General features: G+C 43.3%; 3 protein-coding genes and 1 non-coding gene across 5 annotated transcripts in view; 1 reads left to right on the top strand and 3 right to left on the bottom strand.

The window, feature by feature from the left end:
- Positions 1–951: 951 nt before the first annotated feature.
- On the bottom strand, positions 952–4,271 carry LOC148403747 (uncharacterized). Its single transcript, XM_088387413.1, has 7 exons — positions 3,607–4,271; positions 2,942–3,196; positions 2,534–2,800; positions 2,040–2,300; positions 1,904–1,954; positions 1,713–1,835; positions 952–1,645 (listed from the first exon to the last, which is right to left on the bottom strand). The coding sequence occupies exons 1-6, from the start codon at positions 3,650–3,652 to the stop codon at positions 1,729–1,731; spliced, it is 987 nt and encodes a 328-aa protein (XP_088243539.1). The 5' UTR covers positions 3,653–4,271; the 3' UTR covers positions 952–1,645; positions 1,713–1,728.
- An 8,525-nt stretch (positions 4,272–12,796) lies between these two features.
- On the top strand, positions 12,797–17,997 carry slc25a48 (solute carrier family 25 member 48). The gene is made up of 7 exons (XM_088376096.1): positions 12,797–13,015; positions 13,661–13,704; positions 13,806–13,877; positions 14,161–14,416; positions 15,726–16,052; positions 17,056–17,189; positions 17,362–17,997. Exons 1-7 carry the CDS (start codon positions 12,964–12,966, stop codon positions 17,464–17,466), a joined length of 990 nt encoding a protein of 329 aa, XP_088232222.1. The 5' UTR covers positions 12,797–12,963; the 3' UTR covers positions 17,467–17,997.
- trnac-gca (transfer RNA cysteine (anticodon GCA)) lies at positions 16,752–16,823 on the bottom strand. Its single transcript has one exon. It is a non-coding gene; the product is annotated as a tRNA-Cys (tRNA).
- A 739-nt stretch (positions 17,998–18,736) lies between the features above and the next one.
- LOC148403744 (complexin-2) overlaps positions 18,737–25,987 on the bottom strand; it is a 10,036-nt gene continuing 2,785 nt past the window's right edge. For both annotated transcript variants that reach the window (XM_088376113.1, XM_088376107.1), the window contains exons 3-4: positions 22,350–22,525; positions 18,737–21,970 (exon numbers count right to left, since the gene is read on the bottom strand). In XM_088376113.1, the coding sequence (XP_088232239.1) occupies positions 21,773–21,970; positions 22,350–22,525 (374 nt within the window). In that variant the 3' untranslated portion in view covers positions 18,737–21,772. The remainder of the gene's footprint in view (positions 21,971–22,349; positions 22,526–25,987) is intronic.

The raw sequence follows: 25,987 nt of genomic DNA, 5'->3' as shown, positions 1-25,987 counted from the left end.
AACAGTTTGAGTGTTTGAAATTATGAGCTATCGTGTGAGGAAAAATTGAAACAATTCAAGTAGCACATGATGAGAATACCTGAAATTCTCACAGAATTTTGCCATCACGAGTGAGTGAGTGAGTGAGTGAGTGAGTGAGTGAGTGAGTGAGTGAGTGAGTGAGTGAGTGAGTGAGTGAGTGAGTGAGTGAGTGAGTGAGTGAGTGAGTGAGTGAGTGAGTGAGTGAGTGAGTGAGTGAGTGAGTGAGTCAGTCAGTCAGTCAGTCAGTCAGTCAGTCAGTCAGTCAGTCAGTCAGTCAGTCAGTCAGTCAGTCAGTCAGTCAGTGGCTGAAACAAATATATATAAATATGATGTGTGGAGCAGGCGGAAAACAAATAGTCTCAATTTGATTGAAAAATGCATGCAAGAAAGTTTGATACAGAAATCCCACCTGTCTTTTGGCAATAAAGAAAAAATAAAGTCTCTTCAAGTTGATTGAAAAGTGCGCGCAGGAAAGATTAATACAAATTCCCACCTGTCTTTTTGAAAAAAAAGTCCCTTCAATTTGATTGAAAAGTGCATACAAGAAAGTTTGATACAGAAATCCCACCTATCTTTCATCAAAAAGAAAATAAGTCTCAATTTGCCTGAAAAATGCATGCAAGAATGTTTGATACAAAAATTTCCACCTGTCTTTTGGCAACAACAACAAAAAAAAAGGCCCGACTTAAAAGAGCATGCAAGAAAGTCAAAAAGTCAATTTTGGGGAGAAGTGCATGCAGGCACGTGTGATACAAAAATCCCACCTGTCTTTAAAAAGTCATTTGGAAACAAAAATGAAAAACTGCACGCAAGAACGTTACATCCATCGCGGCGGGCCATTCCATCTCTGCCATCTTTGATGTCCCGCAATTGGCCCACAAGACGGCGCCGCGCGCACGCATGCGATTGACATCAGACACCACCACCAAGTGGGATGAAGACTTTATTGTGGTTCCGACTCAATAATAATACATGACACCAATGCAAAGTTGCACCATCAAATTCGAGCAATCCCTTCCAATGCGCTGCAAGCAAAGCAAACGCCATCAAATTCAAGCGAGCTCTTCCAAAGCGTTGGTTGAAAGCAAAGTTGCACCATCAAATTCACCACCTTCCTTCCACAAAACGTTTGAACTTGCTAAAGTTCAAGTCGAAAAAAATTGCAATAAGTAGAAGACAAAACAAAAAGGTTGCACCATCAAATTCACCACCTTCCTTCCAGAGCATCCCAGCAAAACGTTTGCCAACCTATGCAATCAATTGTAAAGAACCTCATATCATAAATGGAGTGGAACATTGAATAAGAGCAAAAAAAAAGCGCTTTCCCGCTGCAAACAAGTCAAAGGCCAACCGCTCAGGCGTCACGAGTTGTTGCCCTCCCTCGCGCCAGATGAACGCCAGATGATGGAGGCTTTCCATTGGCCCAGGGTCTCGTGCCGCCGTCAACGCCGCCGCCGCCGCCGCCGCCGCCTTCCCGCTTCTCCCCATCGGCTTTCCGTGCTTTTTTTTGGCAATTGCTGAATGAACGAATGAATATTTGGATTGCTGAACAAATACATGAAAAAAGAAAAATGGAAGGGCGCGCCACTCGCACGTCGACGTCGTCGCCTCCAGGATCTCTCGTCTGAGGAAAAGCATACAAACAGCCGGTTGTTTTGGAGCAAGAACAAAGCAAAAAAATGGCAACTCACCCGGCGGCCGCCGGGTCTACAGCATCATCACGTAGAGCTCAACGAGGACGCTTATCAGCAGCAGAGCGACGGAGGTGGACGCGCCCTGGGGGCCCCTTCCTGGGAGAGAGGTTGGGCCCGGACCTAGAGCAAAGATGGCAAACATTGGCGGTGGCGGGGCTTGCTCCACTGACAGACATGCCAGAACTCACCTCCGCTACCCTTGTTGTCGCCGTGGTCCTCGCCGACGACACAGGGTTGGGCTGCAAGGGGTGAGCAAATTCAATGGGATGGTGCTTTCCAAGCCCCCCCCTAACACGTCAACCCAAGAAATGGCGGCGTGCTCACCTTGGACGATGAGAGTTACGCCGGGGCTAGTAGCAGATTCATCAAGGAAGCCCGTGACCTTGCAAACATAGTTACCGGAGTCCTCAGATGTCGCATTCTGGATGGTCAACTTGCTGGTGGTCCCATCTTTTGGCTTGTTGTCCTTGGTCCAAGAGTAGGATTTTGCATCACCGGTGACCGTGCACTCAAAGATCACCTTGTCGTTTGGACACACGCGAGCTTTGCCCGTCGGGATTTTGACTTGGGCTTTGGAGACATGAGCTGTTGGGAAACAAAAGTTTGACGTTTTTAACAAGGGTTTGAAAAAGTGCATGGATCAAGTAAGACAGTTCACGGACAACAAAATAGCAGCAGCGCTTTTTTTCAACGTGCGCCGCCTGCCGCGACGAGCCCGTCGTCGGGATTGTTTGAGCGGCTACTTTGATCGAAACTTCAAACGGCCGCGTGGTGGTAGCCAAGCGAAAGGAGCGCCAGAGACGCGACGCCAAACTTACCTCGGACTGCGACTGGAAACTCTTTGGGGAATTCGGCGCTGCCCTGTTTCTTGGCCGTGTACTTCCCGCTATGAGTTTTTCTCAGGTCGAAGAGGCCCAACTCTTTCTTGCCGGTGGTGAACTTGGGTGGATCATTAGGTTTATTGTCCTCGATTTGGCTTTCAGACTCAGAAGGTGCCGTAAAGTACCAGGTGACACCTGTCTCTCCGTCCAGCTTGATGGAGCCACCCACTATGACGTTGCACGTCTGCCCTGCGGTGCAGGTTTCTGAAAAAGCCCAAAAGAGTTGTATAGAGTTATTCACCTCCAAGCGCAGGCGGCCAAATCACAAAGTACACACGCAGATGGATGTGACTGGCTCTTTTCCATCTCAATTTGCTCACAAAATCAAATGGTCGTGCAACTCACCGGCACCAACAATGATGGTGAACTTCTCGACCGTGGATGTGTAGGTGGCCTTGTAAAACCCAGTGTTCGCTGCTGCCAGGGTGGATATTTCCAGGTCTTTATTATTAGCCACGTCAGGGTGTGTCACTCCATCTGGGAGATCCTTGCCGTTGAACTTCCATGTGACCTTGTCTTGAGCTGAAGTGTCCAGTTTGAGTTTGACGTCCGCATCGCAGAACACCACCTCACCCGCCTTGCCGTTGCATGGTGTCGGATCTGGAAAAGCAGAGGTGGCCAGCCAGCGCATGCTCTTACTCCCACGGTGTAAAAGGACACCAAGGATTGTACAGCCAGAAAGCTACTTCAAATTCAAATCAAGGCGCCAAATAATAACCCTACAAACACATTTTAGCAATGAGCTTTGTCATTTGCGCACTTTGCTTTCGGCGAGCCATTTTGCCAATGGACGACGTCCAAATTCCCAAAATGAAGGGTGAAGAAGACATTGCAAGCGCCACAACAACAACAACAACAAAGTGGCCCTTTTTCGAGTCAACATCGCTTTGCGCTTTGATGACAATTCATTGATTGGCTGCAGTCCTTTGGATTGTCTTTATTGCTTGGCGCTTTTGACCAACTTGATTCCACTGACAGCGGAGCACAAGGTGTGCGAACGCTTTTCCTACCTGCCGAGTGGACGCAGAGGAGCAAGATGATGGTCACGAGCTTCATTCTGACGAGGAGAGAGAGAGAGACAGAGAGACAGAGAGAGAGACTGGTGGGTGGCTGGCTTGGTTGGTTGGTTGGTTGGTTGGTTGGTTGGTTGGTTGGTTGGTTGGTTGGTTGGTTGGTTGGTTGGTTGGTTGGTTGGTTGGTTGGTTGGTTGGTTGGTTGGTTGGTTGGTTGGTTGGTTGGTTGGTTGGTTGGCAAGTTAATGGCTGGCTGGCTGGCTGGCTGCTGCTGCTGCTGCTGCTGCTGCTGTTCCGACTCGACGAGCGAATCAAGTGACGATCGGACGCGAGCGCTCCCTACTAGCCGCAACGTGCGTGACGTCACGCCGCTTTGACACGCGGAGCCCACGCGCGCTTAGCTTGATGTCAAAGCGTCTGTGAAGGCTTGCAAGTTGTTGCCAGGCGCCCAACTTTATGACTGGCGTCCGCCATCAGTCAGATAGTTCAAGACAAACAGGCAAATGAGTCAGCCAAATGTGCGAAATGGCGCGCCACGCTTGTTTTGGAGTCGGCTTAAAATCATCACAATAAAGTACCTGTCTTCTCACGGATCTGAAAGAAAAAGAAATCATGCTTGAGTTTCGTTTCTTATAGTTCGTCCATCGGTTGCATAAGATAAAGTCGGTATTGGCACGCCTTCTTTCAAGTGGCTTAAAAAAAAAAAAAGAAATACACACACACACACACACACACACGTATATATATTTCATTTTGTCAATTCTTTTCCATTTTTCATCGATCTGAAAAAAAATCATGCTTGACTTTGTTATAGTTTGTGCAGAGGTTGCGTAACATAAAATTAGTATTGACACGCATTCTTTGAAGTGGATTCTAAAGAAATAAATACATGAAAAGAAAGAGATATATGTATATATGTATATTTATACATGTATGATACATATATATATGTGTGTGTACATGTACATATACATTTAATGTATAGTATAAAATGTATATATGTATATATTAGATATATATGTTATGTATACATATGAGAGTATTTTATATGTTATGTCATGTATACATATTAGAATATTGCGACGTCAACGTTTGGAATCGCACTCATAAAGACGGAACGTCCTTTTCGCTCCAGAGTGAGCAACATTGTCAGAATTGAAAGCCTTCAAACCAACGGCTCGCTTTGTGATCCGGCCCGCGGTCCGCACCTTTGACGGGCGGCCCTGTCCCTTTGCATCAGAGGACAAAGGCAAAGCTGAAGCCCTCGACTTCCCTCGACCCCCCTCCAGCCACCCGTGGCAAGGTTGCATCATCTTCCTGACTGCTGTTGGCAAAGTGATGGATTGCAAATCTCCATTCTCATGCTTGCTCGCCACGGGACTCATGCGTCCGCCGAGATCATGACACAAACACACACACACACACACACACACACACACACACACACGCACGCACGCACGCACACACACACACACACACACACACACAAACACACACACACACACACACACACACACACACACACACACCGTTTGTTGCCTTTGTTTCGTCACGTACGCAAAGGTTTGGGCAGCCCAGCTCATTTGCAGGATTTTCCTTGAGGAATCGTTTCAGTTCAATGTATCAGACACAGTGATCTTTGAGACGTCAAATGAAGTTGATAGGATTGACAGAAAGTGTGCAATGGAACAAAATGTCGTAGGCAGCTGCATGTATACATTTGGGCAGAAAAATCCTCCTTTGGCAGAAAGAACAGCCTAGAGAGAGGCTCCCAGTCAGCGTCCAGATCCTGCTGGAAGAGAACATGTGGACCATTCTTCTGGAGGAGGGCTATTTAAGGCGGCCGGCCGCCCACTTGCAAGCTTGCAACGTGGGAGCCTCCAAACAACCGGCAAGCCACCTGGAAACAACGACTGCTTGACGTCGGGGTTCAGGGCAAGGACACGAAAAAACAGCTAGCGCAGAGATTTCTGCTGTCACTGACTGAGGAACATTGTGATGCGATTTAGCTACTACGTAGGTCATGTTCTTTCTGCAAATGCACCAGCTCCGAAATAGTGAGGGACGTGGCACTTTTCTGTTGGGCTGCCCGACTTGAGGCAGCGGCCTCCTTGGGTCATCTTTCGCTCAAGCGTGTAAACGCCACTTCACTCTTTTGGTCGATCGACTACTATATGACGATGGGCTGAAGTGAAATCGCTGATCCCAACAACCGCGGTCATTTTCCGAATGGAACATCTCCAAAGCAATCAGGGCTGCCCCAACCACTGAAAATGACGCAATCCAAAGAAGTTTGGAGAGCACCCGCCCAGCCGCCTTGCACTCACTCGGGTGACACCTAGCTGCCTCTCGCTCGCTCTCTCTCGCTCGCTCTCTATCGCTTCGTATTTGTGCTCTACCACATTTTTGAACGTGAACAGACCGCTCGAGTTCAATCTTTTCATTCTTCTTACGTCTTGATCCTTCTCTCAACTTTTCTGTCCCATCTCAATAGGGCTGAAAGCATCTGTGGCTAGATGTCTTGCCTTACCAAAGACTTTCAGAAAGCATTTGTGTTGTTGTTACGTTATCAAAGTAGCCCCCGACGTTCAAGTCATCATTTCAAAGCCAAAGTCTGGGACCAGAGATGCTGGCGTGGCTCCACGACACCAAGTTGGAGCTCTGACGTTACGCGAGAGAAAGAGAGAGAGAGAGAGAGAGAGAGAGAGAGAGAGAGCGAGAGAGAGAGAGAGAGAGAGAGAGAGAGAGAGAGAGAGAGAGAGAGAGACAAAGTCACAAAGTCACTATGCCCTCTCGCATTGCAGCGTCACAGACTTGCTCACTGTATGGAAGGAAACCAAAACATGACCACCTCTCTTGCTGAAGAAATGAAGAGACGCACATGTTTTGTTGTTGTCGAAACATTCCATACGCTTATTCGTGTGCTGCCTACAATTTATTTGCAGGCTTCGGTATGACCGTGAAAGGAAAGTGACGCAAACAGTCCCTCGACTGTGAGCAAATAAGCAAAAGAAAGAACAAGTCCATCTGAAATGAAATTGTGTGAAAATGTGAAAAAAGGATTTTGTGTTTGGTCGATCTTATGTTCAAAAATAAGTTTCACTTTCATTCATTCATTCATTCATTCATTCATTCATTCATTCATTCATTCATTCATTCATTCATTCATTCATTCGTGTGAAAGAAAAGTGATGCAAACAGTCCCTCAACAGTGAGCAAACAAGCAAAAGAAAAAAACGTTGTCGACAAAGACTCGTTTTGAACATTCAATTTGGTTTTGTGGACGTATTTGAGGAGAGAAAGGCCAATATTGCGGCAGTGCTCTCTTCCATTATATCCCCCCCGCCTATTCCGCTTCGGGGGGGAAAAACGGCTGGGGACTCGGCCTGGGGCCACAGGGCGGTCGGGTTCCATCCATTCCTGCAGGGACACGTGGCGCCGTCGTGCGGACATAGCTGGTATTGCGCTCTCGTCTGACTTCACTTGAAATGCATCGCTAAGAATCGAAGAGACGACTTTGTCCACCTAAGCTAAAGTGTTTGTGGTAAAGACTTTTTTTTAGGATTTCGTTTTGAAAATACTACCTGTGAAATACAACCCAACTGTGCTTGGACGGCGCAAATCTTGAAGCCACTTTTCTTCACATTTCTTTCATTCACTCATTGCTTTTGCCCACAAACCAGTAGAGGGGGGCCACACGCTTTGACGAAATTCAGAGCACTCAAGTCCAAACCAAAGACAAATCAACAAAGGCCGAGACAAGTTTGCACTATTTTCTTACTAGCATCTACTTATTACATTTTTACAATTTAGGGGCAGAACTTGAGAGTCATTACAGCACAATTGCATGATAAATGCACAAAGGACATGATGTTGGTTTGTTTCAGGTAGGCAACAAACATCCCATAAATGTTTGTAAAAAATAATGGTCGCTTTTTAAACTTGGTTTTGTATAACTTACATTTTTAATAACTTTTTTTTAGTCATTCTTCACTCACGATCCACAATTTGTATATGGAAACCACAATATTGAGCCTAGCTTTGGTTGCCTGTCTTTGGCATTATGCATTTATAAATGCGACACGATAGTATTAGCAATAGGCTAACATGACATTTATTATTTTAGTTTTGTAATGAACCTATTCCTTATGTGCCAAACTGCTGCTTGTCGTGACTTTGGATGCAAGCAAACCTCACAGGTCGAGGCACTTAAAACCTGATCTCCGGCCCTGTCAGCCATAGATGTCTATTAGACGTCTGGTCTATGTATAGACCGAATTTAGACGTCCGTATTAGTGTATAAGTAGACCTAATTTAGACGTCAAAATTAAAGCCATCAAATGTGACCGTATATTAAATTTTTTAACTCTCAACCAGTTGTTGTCACGCCCGTGCCAGAGGACGCTCAGCCAGCAACTTCCCTCAGCCACACCCCTTCATTACCGCGATGACTGCCACCTGTTCCCACATGTATTTAAACCCTGTCCGCGTGTATCCTCTCCGTCGGTGTCTCCAGTTACTTCCCATTTGTGTTTGAGCCTGTTGTGGTCTTGTGTCGAGGCTCACGGTCAGAACCTCTTCCTGGTCTGCACTTGGTACGAGGGCAATCCCGTTTCCCGCTCGCTGTTTGTGAGCCTCTTTCCACGGGTTGCTTTGTTCACCTTCCCCCTTCCCTTCTATAAATCGTGGTTCAAGCTGCATTTGGTCGCCCTGGCTCAACTTAATCCTGACAGTTGTAGGTTGTAGAGATAATGTACAAAAGTTGTTTGCCTTTGTTTTTAACATCCATTGATCCATACACGTGAAGTGTGCAACCTGATATAGACGTCACTTTTAGGTTATTCCATAGACCTAAAAGAGACGTCTATATTGGGTCTATAATTACCAGTGCGCCACTGAGCTGCCTACAATAATAAATTGTGGTTAGCACGTCCACTTCACAGTTCAGAGGGTCTGGGTTCGATTCCACACCTCGGGCCATCCCTGTGTGGAGTGTGCATGTTCTCCCCTTGCCTGCGTGTGTTTTCTCCGGGCACTCGGGTTTCTTCCCACATGCCCAAAACATGGATGGTAGTCCGATCGAGGACTCCAAATCACCTCTCGGTGTGTGTGCGGATGGTTGTTTGTCTCTGTGTGCCCTATGATTGGCTAGCAACCGGTTCAGTGTGTGTCACGCCAACTGCCCGATGACCGCTGGGATGGGCTCCAGCACACCTGCAACCCCCGTGGAGAAAAGTGCTACAGAAAATGGATGGATGGATGGATGGATGGATGGATGGATGGATATATTTTTGGGAGAATTAATTGAATTAAGAAAATTTCAATTTCATCCAATTGGCACCAAAATTCAATGTGGTTTGTTTGGATCTGTTTTGTTCTGTTCATTGTCTAAAAGCCTGGAGAGCTATTATGGTTGTCATTACTTTTCTTTTCAGTTGAGCTCCAAACATTTCTTGGCCTTCATGATGATCACTTGCCAATGTTTCCATGTGTTTCCACTCTACACTCACACGCAAACACAACAGCCTTCAAAACACAAAGTCCACCGCATAACCCATCAAGAATAAAATGTTATTTGCATTGCAGCAGTTTGTATGATAACCAACCCGCTATCAGCCTGAGGTCACATGCTGCTATCACATGTTCACAAAGTCCAGCACACTTTTTGGGTGATGTTCCAGCGACACGTGCGCGCCTTGCATGTCAATTGCACCTGGGTCCAGCGACCAATCGCATGTCAGGGCCATGCAGGGGCTCAAGAAGGCCTTGACATATGTGCTGAACATGTCGGGAAGCCGGAGGTGAAAAAAGACCTTGCTATTAAGTAGAAGGTAAAAACCATGGTGCTCAAAGTAGAAGAACTTATGCCCCTAAGATATTTCATTGTGTACAGCCTCCACTTAAAAAAGCATGTCAGATGTTTTTTTTTTTTTAAATATTGGAGATCTTACTTAAACATGTTTTCAAACAAGTATTATACAAACGAGAGCAAAAAAAGAAAAGGAAAGGGTGTTGTGCAAAAATAAATAAATAAATAGATGAATAAATAACCCAAGCCATTGCCAATGAGAGTGTTTTAATCATTTTGCCTGACCCACATTTACAAATACACACATGGCAGACAAATGTATTCGGTCAGCTTCAGGAAGTGAATGAGTTGTGGTCGATTTTTGGAGTAAAATGAAAAGAGGTGCAGGAAGTGAAAAGTAAACATGCACAAATGTTTAGTGATGTCTACAGGAGGTGAAAAGTGAAAACATTGTTGACATACTTACAGAAAAGGAAAATGGTGAAAAATATTGGAACACCAATACAGGAGATTAATGAGAATGAAAATGAACGGATAATGAAAAGTCACCAAACATTTGAACAAAGGGATTGGAGCGCAGCAAGTGAAACATGAAGCTAAGGTATACAAATGTATTGTATGTCCTGCTGGAAATAAAAAAAAAAAAAGAAGAAGAAGAAGAAAATACCGACAGACGTTGGGAAAAGGAAGATTTTTTTTCCTGAACATTGTGTTTTTTTTTTATAACCACATTCATACAATTTGTCCATATTCACTTCCTCATACAGTATTTATGAACTATTTTTGAAATTGTGATCTTTTGGTAAACTGTGAGATAGAAATAAACTACCAAATTGAGTTACAGTTTCAACGGTACCGGTGTTTGTGCATGCATGAGTGTGTCAGTGTGTATGTGTCTGTCTATAAATAGCACATATCGCATATCGCAACTCTATGATTTATGATAATAGGTGGACTGGACAGCAAGTGTCAGCACGCTGCAAGAAATGAGAGCTGTGTTATGATTGCCATCTGCAAAACGAGTTTACTAGTTGAAATCACACGCACACACGCACACGCACACGCGCACACGCACACGCACACGCACACACACACACACTTTATGGTTTTGTTTTGTTTTTTCTTCAAGATATTGGGGTGCCCGGGTCCCGTTAGAATAAAGACGCTCCACCAAAGTGTATCATCGGTGCATTGACACAGCAGTGTAACCCAACGGAAACATGTTTTTCTTTAGTTGAAAATAGCTTACTTCGACCGCCATTATCGCACAGCAACCAAATGCAACCCAATTCAGTAGTTTATTTCAAACTCACAGTTCACCAAAAGATCATTGCAAAAATAGTTCATATATACTGTATGTAAAAGTAAATATGGACAAATTGTATGAATGCGGTTATACGTATAAAAAAAAAAAACACAATGTTAAGGAAAAAAATATCTTCCTTTTCCCAATGTCCATATTTTCTTTATTTTTTTAAATTTATTTTCAGCAGGAGTCTCAATACATACCTTGACTTCATGTTTCACTTGCTGCGTTCCAATATCTTTGTCTAAATGTTTGGTGACTTTGAATGATCTGTTCTTTTTCAATTCCCATTCATTCCCTGTAATGGTGTCCCACTATTTTTCAACGTTTTCCTTTTCTGTAAATATCCCAATACGTTTGTCAACAACAAGATGTTTTTCTTGATTTGGTCTAATAAATCGTCTTGCATTGTGTCATACCAGCTAGCTAGCATTAAGCTAATTCTCTTATTTGTGGGCCAGTCTCCAACATTCGGAGTGAAATTTTCTAAAATATCGGTTTCAAATGAAACTGGCCTAATTTCAATATCATTGTGGGCATGGGTCTTTCAGAATTTTAATTGTGATTTGTAAAACTATAGTCCGGGGCTCCATTCTTGTCTAACCTCATAAGGGACTCTACTGAGTGTGTTTTGGGGTGGTCTTCACCTAACGATGCACGCATTTGTCAAATTGTGTACTTTTTTCCAGGAAGGCAGGAAGGGAAACCTAAGCCAACAATACAGTTTTGACTAATAAGTGATTGGTTTGTTTTCATGGAACGTTCCGTCCAAGTGTGATGTTTGCGTACTTTCAAGCGCCTACCTCTGTGCAATTGAGCAGTTAACCTAACTGAGCTGAAACATTAACTTCAGAAGTGCCAAGTACAAGTACAAATACCCGTGTAAATGTAGATGCCGCTAGAAGTAAAGTAAAGAAGTAAAAAGTAATGATTTAACTTCTACACATACCGAAGTCAAAGTTAGGAAGAACTCTGAAATAGACATACGGTAGAAACATTTTCTTTTTTTTCTAGTTCAATAAAATGGACATAATGTCAATGTAATCACATTGCCCTACTGAACATGTTTTCTTTTCAAAAATTTTAAATTGAGACATCTTTCACAGAGTCACCTCATGTATATTTTTTGACCGCTTTAAACCATATTGACTAAGTGTCATATTTGACCAATTTGATTCATAACACCACATTTCAGCGCAGTTGTTCTGCTTTCACACGTGATTTTTGCACACATTTTGCAAGTTCTTGTATTTTAAGTCCGCAAGTAACCACTACAAACCTGAAGGTCCGCAAGTTAATGTTTATGTTGTGTTTATGCTGATAAGTGATGTAATATTCAACACAATGAAGGTCACACACAGCATAAAGTGAAAAGTGAGCAAAATAAACCAACACGTTGAGAAATGTCCATTCGACTTGTGCAAGAGGACAGCACATGCTAGAGAGCGCTAATGTGCACAATTATTGATTCCAATTTTGGAAATGAACTTTGAACTGTCATACAGCAAAACATCGCATTGGATTATTGGATGTTTCACCACAACAAGGATTGTTTTGACAAAGAAAATACTTTGAACGGCGTTCGTATTCTATTATTTCTTGACTTGCTGACAACTGGTTAATATTTCAACTTTAAGAATTCAGGACTTCATTTGACGCAGAAGAGAAGAAAAACAAACAAGAACAACTAGCAAATATTTGTTCTCTGCTTGTCTTTGCCTTTCTTGTGTAATGTTGTCTCGCTCTCTCTTTCTGTTTTGGTTGTATTTGACCACATAAAACAGTCTATTGGGGTCAGATTGACGAAAACAATCAATAACTCACGTCAGCTAAATATGATAGCTTTTAAATCCAAAGGTTTTTTAAAATGAAGTACTTTCATTATAGTTTATATTGGACCTTACAATTGGGTCTGGTAGGTTATTAATATTAATACAAAAAAATCTTCAACTATCTCATATTTTCGCTGGCTTGGCCAACTCCCTCATGGCTCATTTGTGCATCGCGCGTCAATTGGCTGACAACTTGGACAAGATGGCGCACGATTGGCCGGGAGAGCCTTGTTCGCGCTCTCATTGGTCGTCGGCCCGGCGGAGGGCTGCGCGCTTTGCAATCAAAGCGTCGTGTTGCTTCTCGGTGCATTCACAACACAAACATACACACGCGACGACCTGCGACCTGTGCTATACAAACTTGTGATTGTGCTCACAGATGAAGTTTGAAGAGTGAACATATAAAAATGACTTCCAAGAGCTTCCGCATGGATGATTTTCTTGCAGGATGGGTTGGAGGTCAGTGAGTATATTTCCTTGTGTGCGTGCGTGTGTGCGCGTGCGCGCGCGTCGGGCTAGTGCGTGCGATTAGGCCAAAATATTAGGGACAAATAGCTCCTCAATGTGATACATTCATGAGTTTGTGTGTGTGCTCATTTTTTATTCTCTTGATAAAAAGAAATACATAAACTGGGCTAGTTAGTGAAAAACTGACCGTCTTCGTTTTACCGTCTCTTTAATGTGGTATTGTGTGTGTGTGTCTTAGAATGTTAAAACGTTAAAATATGGGGTACACTTCAACAATTTGTGTATCTGGAGACTATTTGTTTATTTTATGTACTAGTGTGTATTTGTCACAATTTGCATTATAGTTAACTATTTCCCATCGTTTAAGTTGGCCAAATAAAGTGCCCATAATATATGAATGCACAAATGATTGTGCATGTCTGGCCCATAGGGGCGCACTTGCCATGTTGTTATTCAAAGCTTGAGGTCAATCAGGGCCATGTTGGGGTCCCGAAATAACATTATTGTCAACTATGAACTTTGCCTATTTCTCAAAATTGCTCAATAAAGATGATGGATGTGATTGTTGATATTTCATTCATAGAATTAGCCTTATTTAATCTCTTTCTGAGTAGCTGTGTTCATGTGTTTATGCAGGGGCGTCCAGTGTGGTGGTGGGACATCCTTTGGACACTGTCAAGGTAAAAAAAAAAAAAAAAAAAAAAAAGGCTGTTTTACTTGTCTTCAAAAAAAAAAACATAACAATTTGGACATGCTGACTGAGTGCCATTGGATTTGGCAGACGCGATTGCAGGCGGGAAAAGGCTACAAGAACATGATGGACTGCATTATCACCATCTACAGGAAGGAGACGGTATAAAAATGGCACGACACGGCTTCCTTCAAAATTAAAAAGTTGGGATGTTTGAGGATGAGTTCATTGCCAAAGTCTTATGGTGTAAAGGAGAGTTGTTTTGCTAATTGTTTTGCGTTTGAACCTTTCATTTGTCTCAATAATGGCATAGTTTGCCATGTTTACTTCCTTCAAGTTGGTTAAATACAATGGAAACATTCATTTATTTATATATTTTTTATACATTGGTGAATGCATTATGAGCATTGCCATGAACGCCATGTTTATGTTGTAATTGGGTCAGGCGCGGGGCTTCTTCAAAGGCATGTCCTTCCCCCTGGCCACCATCACGGCGTACAACTCGCTGGTCTTTGGTTTCTACAGCAACTCGCAGAGAGTCATCTGCAAGCGTCGCTACGGCGACGAGCGCCACCCCGCCAGCCTGAGCGACGTGGCGGTGGCCAGCATGCTGACCGGCCTGGTGTCGGTCGGGTTGGGCGCCCCCATCGACTTGGTCAAGATCCGCCTGCAAATGCAGACGCACGCAGCCGTGCTGACGGGTAAGCATAAGCACTTTACATCAGTGCAAGTGATAATAGTCAGCAGAGATGTTGATCACAAACACCCCTGTACCTATATGAAAAATGTATCCAAATCAAGGAAAGAAATGAAGTAACCGTAAATCATTAAACAATTTCTGGAACATCAACGCAATGCGCTAAATCAAATCATGCGTACATTGGTTGTGATTCGAGACCTGGCAACCGTAATGTCATTTTCGGTCAACAGCAAGTCAATATTGCTGCTTAACTCATAATCTGCAAACGCATGATTAATCACAATGCTGTGTGTGGAGTGGTGCACACACGGCACACAACATATTATTATTGTAAAGAAACGTTTTGGCTTGACTTCCCCTTTAAGAGTCTATACAACCATTTGAGAATTGGACAACATTGCATGTGCTTTTAATTAGGAAAAAGTATTCGATTCATAATATTTTCGAAAAACATAGAGTGCTGACATCATTCACTTAAGAATAGGGGAGATTTTTTTCGCACTGCATCAACTCTTTGCACTCACATTCGTTCGGATGAAAATCATTCCACAGGGTAAATAGCCGAACGACGGCTCATATCCCAAATTTGTACACTGCTGCGTGTTTATTTGGATGTAAAGCGGCCAAAATAGTCATCGGAAATCTGAGTTTACATCTTGCGCAAAAGTTCTGATTGCAACAGGCAGCCAGAAGAAAGATTTGTTTAGATTTCCACATGTGAAATGTTTTTGTGCTGAGGAAAGACACATGGAAGCAATAAAAGCAGGCCCATTTGCCATGCCTGTTTTCTTTCGTTTGGTTTGGGATGTTTTGGAATGGGAATTTTGAATAGCTGCAACTGCCTGCTGCGATCGCATGTCAAGCAACAGTATTAAGTTTTGCAGACGTGGCTATGACCTTAACGCACACAGACTAATCGCTCTTAATGTTTCATGCATATTCACACATGTGTAAGCTCATCTGTCACGTTTTTACATGAAACAAACTTTTCATTTCATATTGAAGACGTTTGTTAATTAGTAAAAAAAAACAAAAAAACATTTCCAGGTGCCATTGACAGTTTGGCTTTTCTTTATGGCAAGGGCAGTGTGCAAAATATGTGCAAGGGACTCACATAATATTTTAAATTTACTTGAAGTATTTTCCATTTTTTTCCAAATTGTTCAAAACAATTAGAATCCGTATAATATGTTGATTGCTTGTCTTTATGACGGCTTCATTCCCGGAATGCCTCATTTGGTGTTATTTATTTTTTTGTGGTTAACAGCAATTTGCAAGAGAAGATGTTTTGTTCTCTATTTTGTGGTCAGAGAGTTTTCAGCTCGCGGGGGGCCTTTCACACAACATGGCAGCGGCAGCACCGGTGGGGGCGCGTTCCTTGCATGTGTCCAATGGCGGCGGCGGCGGCGACGGCAGGAGCAGCAGCGTTTACCGTGGCCCGCTCCACTGCATTAGCAGTGTCATGCAGCGCGAGGGCCTCCAGGGCTTGTACCGCGGGGGTGGAGCCATGCTCCTCAGAGACATCCCCGGCTACGCCCTCTACTTTGTGCCCTATGCCATCTTCTGCAAACTCCTCAAACCAGATGCTGTCACGGCACCACACCCCTGCGCTATCTGGCTGGCTGGCGGACTCGCAGGTCAGAAATGTTAATTGTACACTACCAAGACACTTCAAAACTGTCCCTGTTTTGGGTTTATTTCAGCTTTAAACAAAAATATTACAAATGCTCTTACACTAAGATATAGGCCCTGCCTCTCTACTTTTCATTACCTGACAAATAAATTTTAATAACTAAGAACCAGAGCCGGTTCAAATAAGTTCCCGTGTAAAATGGGCTCGATGAGGAGAAGGTACGTACTGAGTGAGCCAGTGAAGGGGTGCCGAGAGGAACTAGGGACCTCTTGATCTGCTGTCAAATGCTCTACCGCTGAGCTGCACCCCCTGGCCAAATGCAACTGATTTCTTCAAAACAAAAAAGTGACTCATAACCAACGACTTTTGGCTGAGCTGTAAAATAGCCCTGGATATACAGAGAACTAGCAAGGGGGCACCCAAATTTGACCTGGGGACCTCTTGATCTGCAGTCAAAATACCTGTGTCCAGAATGAGCCAGTAAGTGGGCACATAGAATTGAACCGGGCAATCACTGAGCTATACTCCCTGCCTTGATTTGCTGAAAAATAGACAAGTGACTCAGAACCAGAGACAAGGTACCTCTGTCTCAAATGTAAAAGGCATCCCGCTAAGGGCAAAGCACCTCAGCCTACACAGAGTGTCTCAACTGTAAAAGACATCCCACAAAGGGCAAAGCACCTCAGCCTACACAGAATCTGCAAGGGGGTAACCAGATTTGAACTGGTGACCTCTTGATCTGCAGCCAAGTGCTCTACCACTGAGCTATACCCCCCTTGACTAAGTCTCACTATTGTATCATCAGTTCCCCAGCCATCTTCTGGAATCCGCTGGACAAATCACGTGCCGCATCGCCTTGTTTACTCAAAAGACCAAAACGTGGCCTACTTTCAGGCACGTTTGTACTTTGCACCACATTAAAGCTGAAATGCACTTTGTCACCCTTATAAGTGTCACGTGAGCTCAGGTTCAGCCAGGTGAACGACTTGAAACATTCTTTTTCGTAGGTTCCATTTCCTGGGTGACAGCCACGCCTGCTGACGTGGTGAAGAGTCGCCTGCAGGCGGACGCTCACCTGCACCGGAAGTATAACGGCGTCCTTCACTGCATCCTGCACAGCTACAAGACGGAAGGAGTCCAGGTTAGCACGTGCTTTAACAGCGAGGGTACAGTTGTTTCAACCCAATTTTTGAACAGTTTAAAATACGAGTCTGAACACATTTGAACACCATTTTTGACATGTTTTGTGTCTGAACGAGTTTAAACAGCATTTTGCAGTCTGTCTGAATGTGTTTGTGTGTGTCCGTGCGTAGGTGTTCTTCCGCGGCGTGTCTGTCAACGCCATCCGAGGCTTCCCTATGAGCGCCACCATGTTTCTGGGATATGAGCTCTCACTGCAGTTCTTCCAGAGCTTGTAGAAGCAAAGGTGTTGCCGTGGCGGCGCTACGCGTCAGAGATGAGAGTTCAAAACTTGCTCAGCTTTGTTAGTTTGACTGCGCACTAAAGTGGAGAGGCTAGGCTAGGCTAGCTTTAGTACAAATGCTTAATAAGGTTACAATTGTCAAATTGGTTCCACCCTTTTCCATTTGATGTCTTTGAACGACAAGCGCTGTCGCTGCAGAAAAAAATGGATCATTTGCTAGTCAATGTCGAAGGGTCTGAAGAACAATGTAAGATAATGTAAATAGTTTTTGTTTCTTATATTAAGAAAAACTTATTTTCATATTCACATATGTTTCCAGCACAACTGTACAATCTCAATGTATCAAACAATATACAATGTATATAAAACAAAGCAGCTTCATTGAACTAGGTGCATTCCCACATAAATCACAAGCACGCATATTTGTTTTGTATGATAAATATTTTTGTAGTCGCAATGCTGTGTTAACGTGCAAACTGCCATCCAGTATGTCTTTGTACTGAAATAAAATCTATCTTTTAGAAGATGCATGTGTTTTTCTCCAAAATGTATTGTTTTTGCAGAAATCTGTTTAGAAAGTAGTGTGGACATATGCCCACTTGTTTATTGGCAGTGCAACCAGAAAAAAAAATCTCTCTCTCTCTCTCTCTCTCTCTCTCTCTCTCTCTCTCTCTCTCTCTCTCTCTCTCTCTCTCTCTCTCTCTTTATATATGTATATATATCTATACATATACACATTAGGATCCTTCTTTAGGTACACCATTTAATGGGCTTTAATACAACATATTTTCTGTTGAAAGATAACATTGTTGGCTTTTTGATGAAGCGTTTGTATGAAATGAAGTTTTTACATTTGCCCAATTAGCATTTTTCTATATCTGATTTGCGACATTTGAAAGACGTTTACCTTGATTTAGGGGTTAAGTGTAATTGAAATACTAAAATTAGAACAAAATAAGCTTGACAATATATATATATATACACATATATATATATTTTTTTCTTTTTATTGAAATAAAGTAACCTAACATATTGTCTTTTTCTTTAATATGACATTCAAAAAGTGCCTTCTTGTTTTTAATTTTTTCTGTTGTTTACTTGTATGTGTATATTGTGTACTATGTCTTGTCACCGTGGGATAGTGGGAACCTAATTTCGGTTTCTTTGTGTGTCTTGGCATGTGAAGAAATTGACAATAAAGCAGACTTTGACTTTGAAAGATGTACCCCGTTGCGTGTAAACAACCGAGCGCCACATGCCAAGACCATATTTTTCAAATTTTATTTTTCAAACTTAATTGTTGACATTCACCTTAAATCATTTTTACCCTGAATGAATGAAAGAAATTTCCAAATAAAGAAACCAACATTGATAGGTTTGATTCCTTCTTGGTGATCACACAAAAGTGTACGTGACAAGTAAAAAACCTTGATATATAAAAAAAAGGCAGTTCAGAGCAATAATGGCAGTTGATGCTGATAACTATGCCAATGAGCAAACTGCTAGCACAAAATAATTTGAAACATCTTGTGCTAACAAAAGCTAAATGAGCTCACCTAGGCTAAAGCATGTTAACAGAAGCTGGAGCCATCTAACAAGAGGTGATGCCAGTTAATGGGCGCAAATGTAACTTTGTAATCTTGTCATGCAAACCAAAATTTCACACAAATGTAAACACATTGGCGCCTCAAAATAAAAACTGTCCGACCGGCTCACAGTCGTATATTTTATCCTTCACAAAAAATCTTAGTGTCGCACTGACAAGCTGACAGGAGTTGTCAATGGTCTACATATCAGGCAACAGTTTATTTGTCTTATACTGCCTCCAGGTGGCTGTGGTGCACGCACACACACACACACACACACACACGCACACGCACACACGCAAACGCACACACGCACACACACACCCACACACACACACACACACACACACACAATGAAATCTGCATCAAATTGAATGACATGTATCATTTGGCAGACAACGCAACGGGACAGTCAGCGTTAAAAGAACGACAATGACAACGATGGGCTCCCGTGGTCATCTCGCACATTCACCCCGACGCCAGCGCCCGATGAAGATAAGGAACAAGCGTAGGCAAAATGTAGCGGAATAGCCCTTTTGAAAGGCGCGTGGTTTAGCCAAGAAGCCATACTAGCAAACGCGACAGGTGGAAGAGGAACCACACACCAACACATAAATGCAACAGCTAGGCATTTGAATGAATTTGATCAAGTGTCAGAGAAAGTCAGAGCACAAGCGACGGACGCCATGATTCATTTTCGAAACAGGAGCTAACATCACAATTAGCATTTTAGCATAAAGGTAGACAGAAATTTGAGGTAAAGTCGATAATGTGTTGGTGTCGTGGGGGAGTGTGAAAGGGCCTTGAGTTTCTTCACATGCAGTTCATCAAATTTGCAACGTGTGAGTCCAAAATGATGCACCTGTACCTTTCATGCAGAAACCGGTAAAAGATGCCGACTGTCTCTCCATGCGTGTCATGACACAATCCGGCAAAATGACCCCAATTCTCTGTAGCGGATTTAAGGCAGATAATGTGACTTTGAAAGAGGCTTTTGAATGCCATCCAAAGTGTTGTATGAAGTCAACGGATGTAGCCACGATGAGCTAATTTATGTCGACAAATATGCAAAACGTTAGCTTCTAGCATCTTTAGCCTGTGCACTCCCACCCCGCAATTCACAAATGTGGCATAGAGGCAGGCAACAAGGCCTCATTCTGAGAATTTGCAACCAAACTTCCTGTGTGTGTCCCTTTGTGTAAACTGCCAGGGCACTTGATGCTCCCAACCAATTGGTTGCTGTACAAACTGACAAACTGAAACCACAAATACACAAAAATGTATCAACCCATGATTTTGGTCTTTGTTCTGCATGCATCAACATGTGTTCAGTATTAAGAAGACACAAATAGACACGTACACAACGAAGGTTTCTTCCTACATGCATGTTGTGTAAATGGCCACAAAGGCACATGCACACACGCAATAAAAACATTCAAGAAATTATTGCAAAAAGTCAAAAGCGTATGGCTTTGTAGTGTAGTCCCGAATCGTCGTCTTCCTCTACTCCTTTAGTCAAAAACTACAATAAAGTGTTCTGTCTTCTCCTGCAGTCCTGACAACTTTAAGCTTCTAAGCATCTTAGCTCTTTAGCTTCTTTGTCTTTTACCACATGTTAAGAGTGTTTGCTCGTCCAAACGTCACTTCGTATTCAAGTACTCACCATATTTCCTGCTCGCCACTATAGCTAGCACCAGCGATGCAATACTCATGTACCTCTGAAGCACCATCACCGAAGCACCGGCGCTTATGTAGTCCGAACACACCACCGGTACACCGTTGATGCACCTCCCAGACATCGCTGATGCAGCAACCATGGGTCGATACATCGCTGATTTACTAATAAAGCATGGTAACGTACCCATAATGCACCACTAACGCACTGCTGAAGCACAAACTGATGTCATTATTCAGTGTTGGCTTCGGGTGGCTCAAAGAAGAATGACGTGTATAACACGTGAGATCTTTGGTCTCTATTGGGCCAAGTGATTTTGAACGTTCCCCCTATACTCTCCAGCCACGCAAAATTCCCCTAAGTTTCTGTTGATTGTCTAAGGGGACCCACACTACATTTTCAACTTCTAATGTTCTAAAGTCGCAATTAATTGTCATACAGATTCAGATAAATTTGGCACTCTCGTACAGAAGATGTAAGGAAAGAAAGTCCTGCAGTCAAATAATTACAGAAGCCCCCAAAAGGTCCATGTTTTCTGTCCTTTCTTTCAAACTGGACATAAAAAGACCGGAGCACTGACCCAGGTAGGTGGCTCAAGTTGACCCAACGTTGGGTAGTTTAGCAAACAAATGAATAAAACGCCAATTTGTTTGTGAAGGATCATACCGTCCTCTTTTTTTCCGTTTACTCTTTTAAATGGCTCGTTTTTGACTCGGGATCTAATATAACACAACATGTTGACCTGCGTTCTCCGCAACCATCAGCGGTGAAGACAAAAAAAAAAAAAAAAAAAATGCTTTCAACTTGGTATACCGTGTGGCGAGTGACAAGGTGACTGCCAACCAACCGGTCAAGTGGCCTGGTAGTATCGAATGAAATAACAAAAAAATGTTGCAGGAAGTACAAAAATAATAATAAAAACACAAAGTTCAAGAAAAGGCAGGGTAAAGCCTCCAACAGCTTGGCAAGACCATGCCTCCCTGAAGATGCATCGTCTTTTTCCCCCAATCCACTTCCCATCCCCTGTTTTCCTTCCCGATCTACTTCTTGAACATGTCTTGTAGCGGGCCAGGCAGAAACTTGAGGACAGTATCCAGGATACTCTCGTCATCATCATCGTCATCCTCTCCACAACCTCTGGGGATGGCCTTCTTGGGACGCGTCAGAGAGCCCTCACAGGCCTGCTCCAGCGCCGCCTTCTCCTCTGCCTCCTTTTCCTCCTTCTTCTTCAGGCCGTACTAAAAAACAAAAACAGATCTCCTCAGCCACTAAAATGTCCACTACAATCCCTAACCACACATGCATTAGCAATAACAGTAGCATTAGCATTCCGATTGAACATACAAGTTTATGTGAAACTAGCATAGAGGTTAGCATTAGCAATGACATCAGCAAAGGAAAGTTAACATTGTCCATTGTGACCATGAGGTTAGCATTAGCAGTAACAACAGCAAAGGAAAGTTATCATTATCCATAGTGACCATGTTTATGAGACTAACTCGGGAGGTGCTAGTACCTTGTGGCCAGTGCCGGACATTAGCATAAGCATATGCTACGACAGTTACCACTGCACGCTGTGGACTTGCCCAGCCAGTTCACACTAGGAAAATGCCCTACCTTGTCCCGAATGCTCTGTCGGACCTTCTCCCTCTCAGCCTCCAAGCGGGCATGTTTTGCCTTCCGTTCCTCCTCCTGCTGCCTCAGGGCCTCTTGACGCTCTTCCTCTTTCTTGGCCGCGTCAGGGTCCTTCTCCTCCTCGCCGCCCAACATCTTGCCCATGTCCTTGGTGGCACCTGAGCGCAGCACCAAGACAGAAGGAACGACAGTGAAAGGTGATGGAGGAACGGCAGTTTGTGCCAGGTTTGGTGGTGCATTAATGGCGCCTTGTTTTTAGCCGAGTGGGGTCGATAGTAAATACAGGACCGCCTGAGTGTATGAATTATGGATCAAGCAGCAGAGAAACAAAACAACTGCATCATACTATCAATCTTGGCCTGCGCAAACGCACCAAAGCATCCAACATCTCAAACCTTCTGGAAATGACTTTATGAGCTGCAGTGCAACAGACGCATAATATGATGTATCATATCATATTCAACATGATTGTTGTTTTTATGATATGAACGTATCCATCCATGCATTTTCCGTACCGCCAGTTACCAACTAATCGCGAGTGACGAACAACCATCCGCGCTCACACCAAGGGGCAATTTGGAGTGCTCAATCAGCCTATCATGTATGTTTTTGGGATGTGGGAGGAAAGCGGAGTGCCCGGAGAAAACACATGCACAGGAACAGGGAGACCATGCAAAGTCCACACAGGGAGGGCCGGAGGTGGAATCGAACCAACACCCTGTGAACTATGAGGCGGACGTGCTAACCAGTTTACCGTATTGCATGTTTAATGATACTTGTATACAAATGCTGCTTTTTTTTTCATATCAAACAGGTGTTACTACATACATTTACAGCAATTTGCATGCCGTGCCCAATGAATGGAACAGTTAAATGTATATGTATATACGTAATTATAATTCAATGGAGAATAGATATGTTGTTTGTGTAATATATTTTCTTAAGCAAGTGATGTATGCATGCATGAAATGCAGGAGTAATTATAGGTAGGTAATATCATTTATACACGATTTTAATATATCTTAAATGTGTATTGTAATGCATCCATGGCGCATGTAACAGTATTTTATATAAGGCACTGGTTAATTCATATATGAAATGGAAATAAAATGAAATGCATGCGTATGCTATGTAATACATGAAATGTATTCATTGTGATGCTGTAGAAGCACTCGTCATCATCATCATCATCGTCATGACTATCGTCAGGCTTTTGCTCGCCTGTGGCGACACGCAACTGCAACAGAAGCGATTGTAACAAATTAGCACTCAGCTGGTGAGAAAGCGGGGTTAGGCGGGTAGGGTTCAGCGCTCAGCAAGAGTTGGGGCTAAGGTCAGCCTGTCCGCTGCGGGTGTTTGGCAGCTGAGATAACAAACACCACATCACATGTGGACTGCATACAAGCATCAGCAACTCATTCACGGCCAATGACGGCTATAGACGTCAAAGACACGTTTTGACTGGGCTAGCGGTGAATTGTCATTCCTTCCATTAAAGCTCTGATCCCACCTCAGAGGTTGCATGAATTCACAAGTCGCCTTCAATTCTGCTTTTGTCTCGGTACCTTAGACAAACAAAAAGCCTGCTTTGATGGGGCGTCTAAATGGAGCAACTTGTTGCTTTTCGCCTTGAAAATTGCCTTTGTGCCTCCTCTCCACAGTGGCGTATTCAGCAGGGGTTTTGCCTTACAGGCTCCTTTGTGCCTCCTCTCCACAGTGGCGTATTCGGCAGGGGTTTTGCCTTACAGGCTATTTATTTGCATCCGCATGTCTATTTTAGGAATCTCGGCTACATTTAGATGGGTAAATGATTCGCAAAATTGGATGGAGAATAACTCAAGTCTAAATAATGAATCAATTTTATTTTTAAAAGTGTTGCAATTATTTTCCATTTCCAAATGGGCGGAGCACCTGCAGTACCGCCACGGACCACTAGAGAGCCGCGGATCACCGGTTGACAATCGCTGCCTTCAAGAAAAGACTGCAACCTGGGAAAAGGGTGTAGAAAATAGTTATGGAGGGTTTCGTGAAAGGGCAGTAGGTTGTGGGAAACAGTCACATCAGAGATGTCTCAGAAAAGCAGGCACTGCCTGTGTCTTTGCACACAGAACTGAGTTAAAGCTCTGATACAACCTCAGCAGGTAGGAAATGTACTGCTTGGCCTTCCTCCACTCTGTGCTTACTTACAGCAGTGCTTCTCAATTATTATCTGTTATCATCTGGGTCCCCACCTCTTCCTCCACTCCTTCCACCTCGTTAGCATTCGCAGAAAGGAGGATATTTGAAGTGCTCCCTGTTACTCCATTGAAGGTGTGGTGCTAAGAAGCTCTCGTGCAACTGAAGAGCACTTGCATTGGGTCGAATTAAAACAAAAAAGGGATGATTTGAGAAAGAGAACAAAAAAGGATCTGGTGATCCTGAAAGGGGGATCCTTCCATCTGTGGTCCCTTCTCAAGGTTTCTCATTTTCCCCTGGTAGGGTTTTTTTTTAGTTTTTCCTTGCCCATTTGGGAGCTTAAGATCAGGGGATGCTTTGAGAATAATTGTCAATTTTTGGCTATGTGAAGCCCTTTGAGACTGTTTGTATACAAATAAACTTGACTTGATTGGGCAAAAGAATATATCGTTTTATCTGTCAAGTTATCAGCCGTTTTTCGATCCAGTCCGACGTCTGCGCTGTGTGGTAGCAGGAAGCTGCCAGACAGGCATGCTAGCAGGCACTGGGTTGCTGGTGTGGGTGGGGTAAAATAAGATAAAGAAAAGCAAACAGGAAATGAGGAGGAATGATTGGCCCTGCAGACAAATGATTACAGATCATCTTGCGTAACACCTGAAGTTCTTGCCTAACGTACATTCTGTGTACGTAAAGATATTTCTGCAAGGACGCTTAGCGCAACATGCTATTGATTTCTTGATTGATTGATATGTGGATTGATAGGTGGATTGATAGGTGGATTGATAGGTGGATTGATTGATTGGTTGGTTGGTTGGTTGGTGGATGGATGGATGGATGGATGGATGGATGGATGGATGGATGGATGGATGGATGGATGGATGGATGGATGGATGGATGGATGGATGGATGGATGGATGGATGGATGGATGGATGGATGGATGGATGGATGGATGGATGGATGGATGGATGGATGGATGGATGGATCGAACAGTCCTAGAACCAAGTGCTCTTTAAAGAATATTTAATATAAAAATAGAATCGGCAACAACAGGCTGAAGGCACGGTATGCTAACATTACATAAACACAAACAACAAAATGGGAACGTGCCTGACGTAACATATTAAGAGTTATTCAAATAACTCTAGCATAAATAACATGCTAGCAAGTTTATCCAACCGTCCACGTCACTCCAAATCATTAAATCCAACAATATCTTCATCATCTGAGTCACTTATCAACAACTCCGCTAACCCCAGAAGTAGAAGATGCAGTGCTTACTCTTCTACGTGGCTTACGTCAGACTCTTCGTCAGTTGTTATTGTCATAGTTGTTCCACAGGCCTAGTGTGCCCTCTTGGGGATTAGTGTGAAAATAAGATGTGAAATGATATAACGTGTATATAATTCGCTCCTGAGTGACCAAAGTATAAAAAAAAAAACTGCGA

The sequence above is a fragment of the Syngnathus floridae genome, chromosome 1 (assembly GCF_059516105.1).
Source record: "Syngnathus floridae isolate MCC-2025c chromosome 1, RoL_Sflo_1.0, whole genome shotgun sequence".
Classification (NCBI taxonomy): Eukaryota; Metazoa; Chordata; class Actinopteri; order Syngnathiformes; family Syngnathidae; genus Syngnathus; species Syngnathus floridae.
This window is presented reverse-complemented; position numbering and strand designations above follow the sequence as displayed.

Coding starts and splice junctions, on each gene's coding strand:
- LOC148403747 (XM_088387413.1), bottom strand. CDS start 3,652: ATGAAGCTCGTGACCATCATCTTGCTCCTCTGCGTCCACTCGGCAG. Junction 2,801..2,941: donor CACCATCATTGTTGGTGCCG/GTGAGTTGCACG, acceptor GGGCTTTTTCAG/AAACCTGCACCGCAGGGCAG. Junction 1,955..2,039: donor CGTAACTCTCATCGTCCAAG/GTGAGCACGCCG, acceptor CACCCCTTGCAG/CCCAACCCTGTGTCGTCGGC.
- slc25a48 (XM_088376096.1), top strand. CDS start 12,964: ATGACTTCCAAGAGCTTCCGCATGGATGATTTTCTTGCAGGATGGGTT. Junction 13,016..13,660: donor TCTTGCAGGATGGGTTGGAG/GTCAGTGAGTAT, acceptor GTGTTTATGCAG/GGGCGTCCAGTGTGGTGGTG. Junction 16,053..17,055: donor GCTGGCTGGCGGACTCGCAG/GTCAGAAATGTT, acceptor TCTTTTTCGTAG/GTTCCATTTCCTGGGTGACA.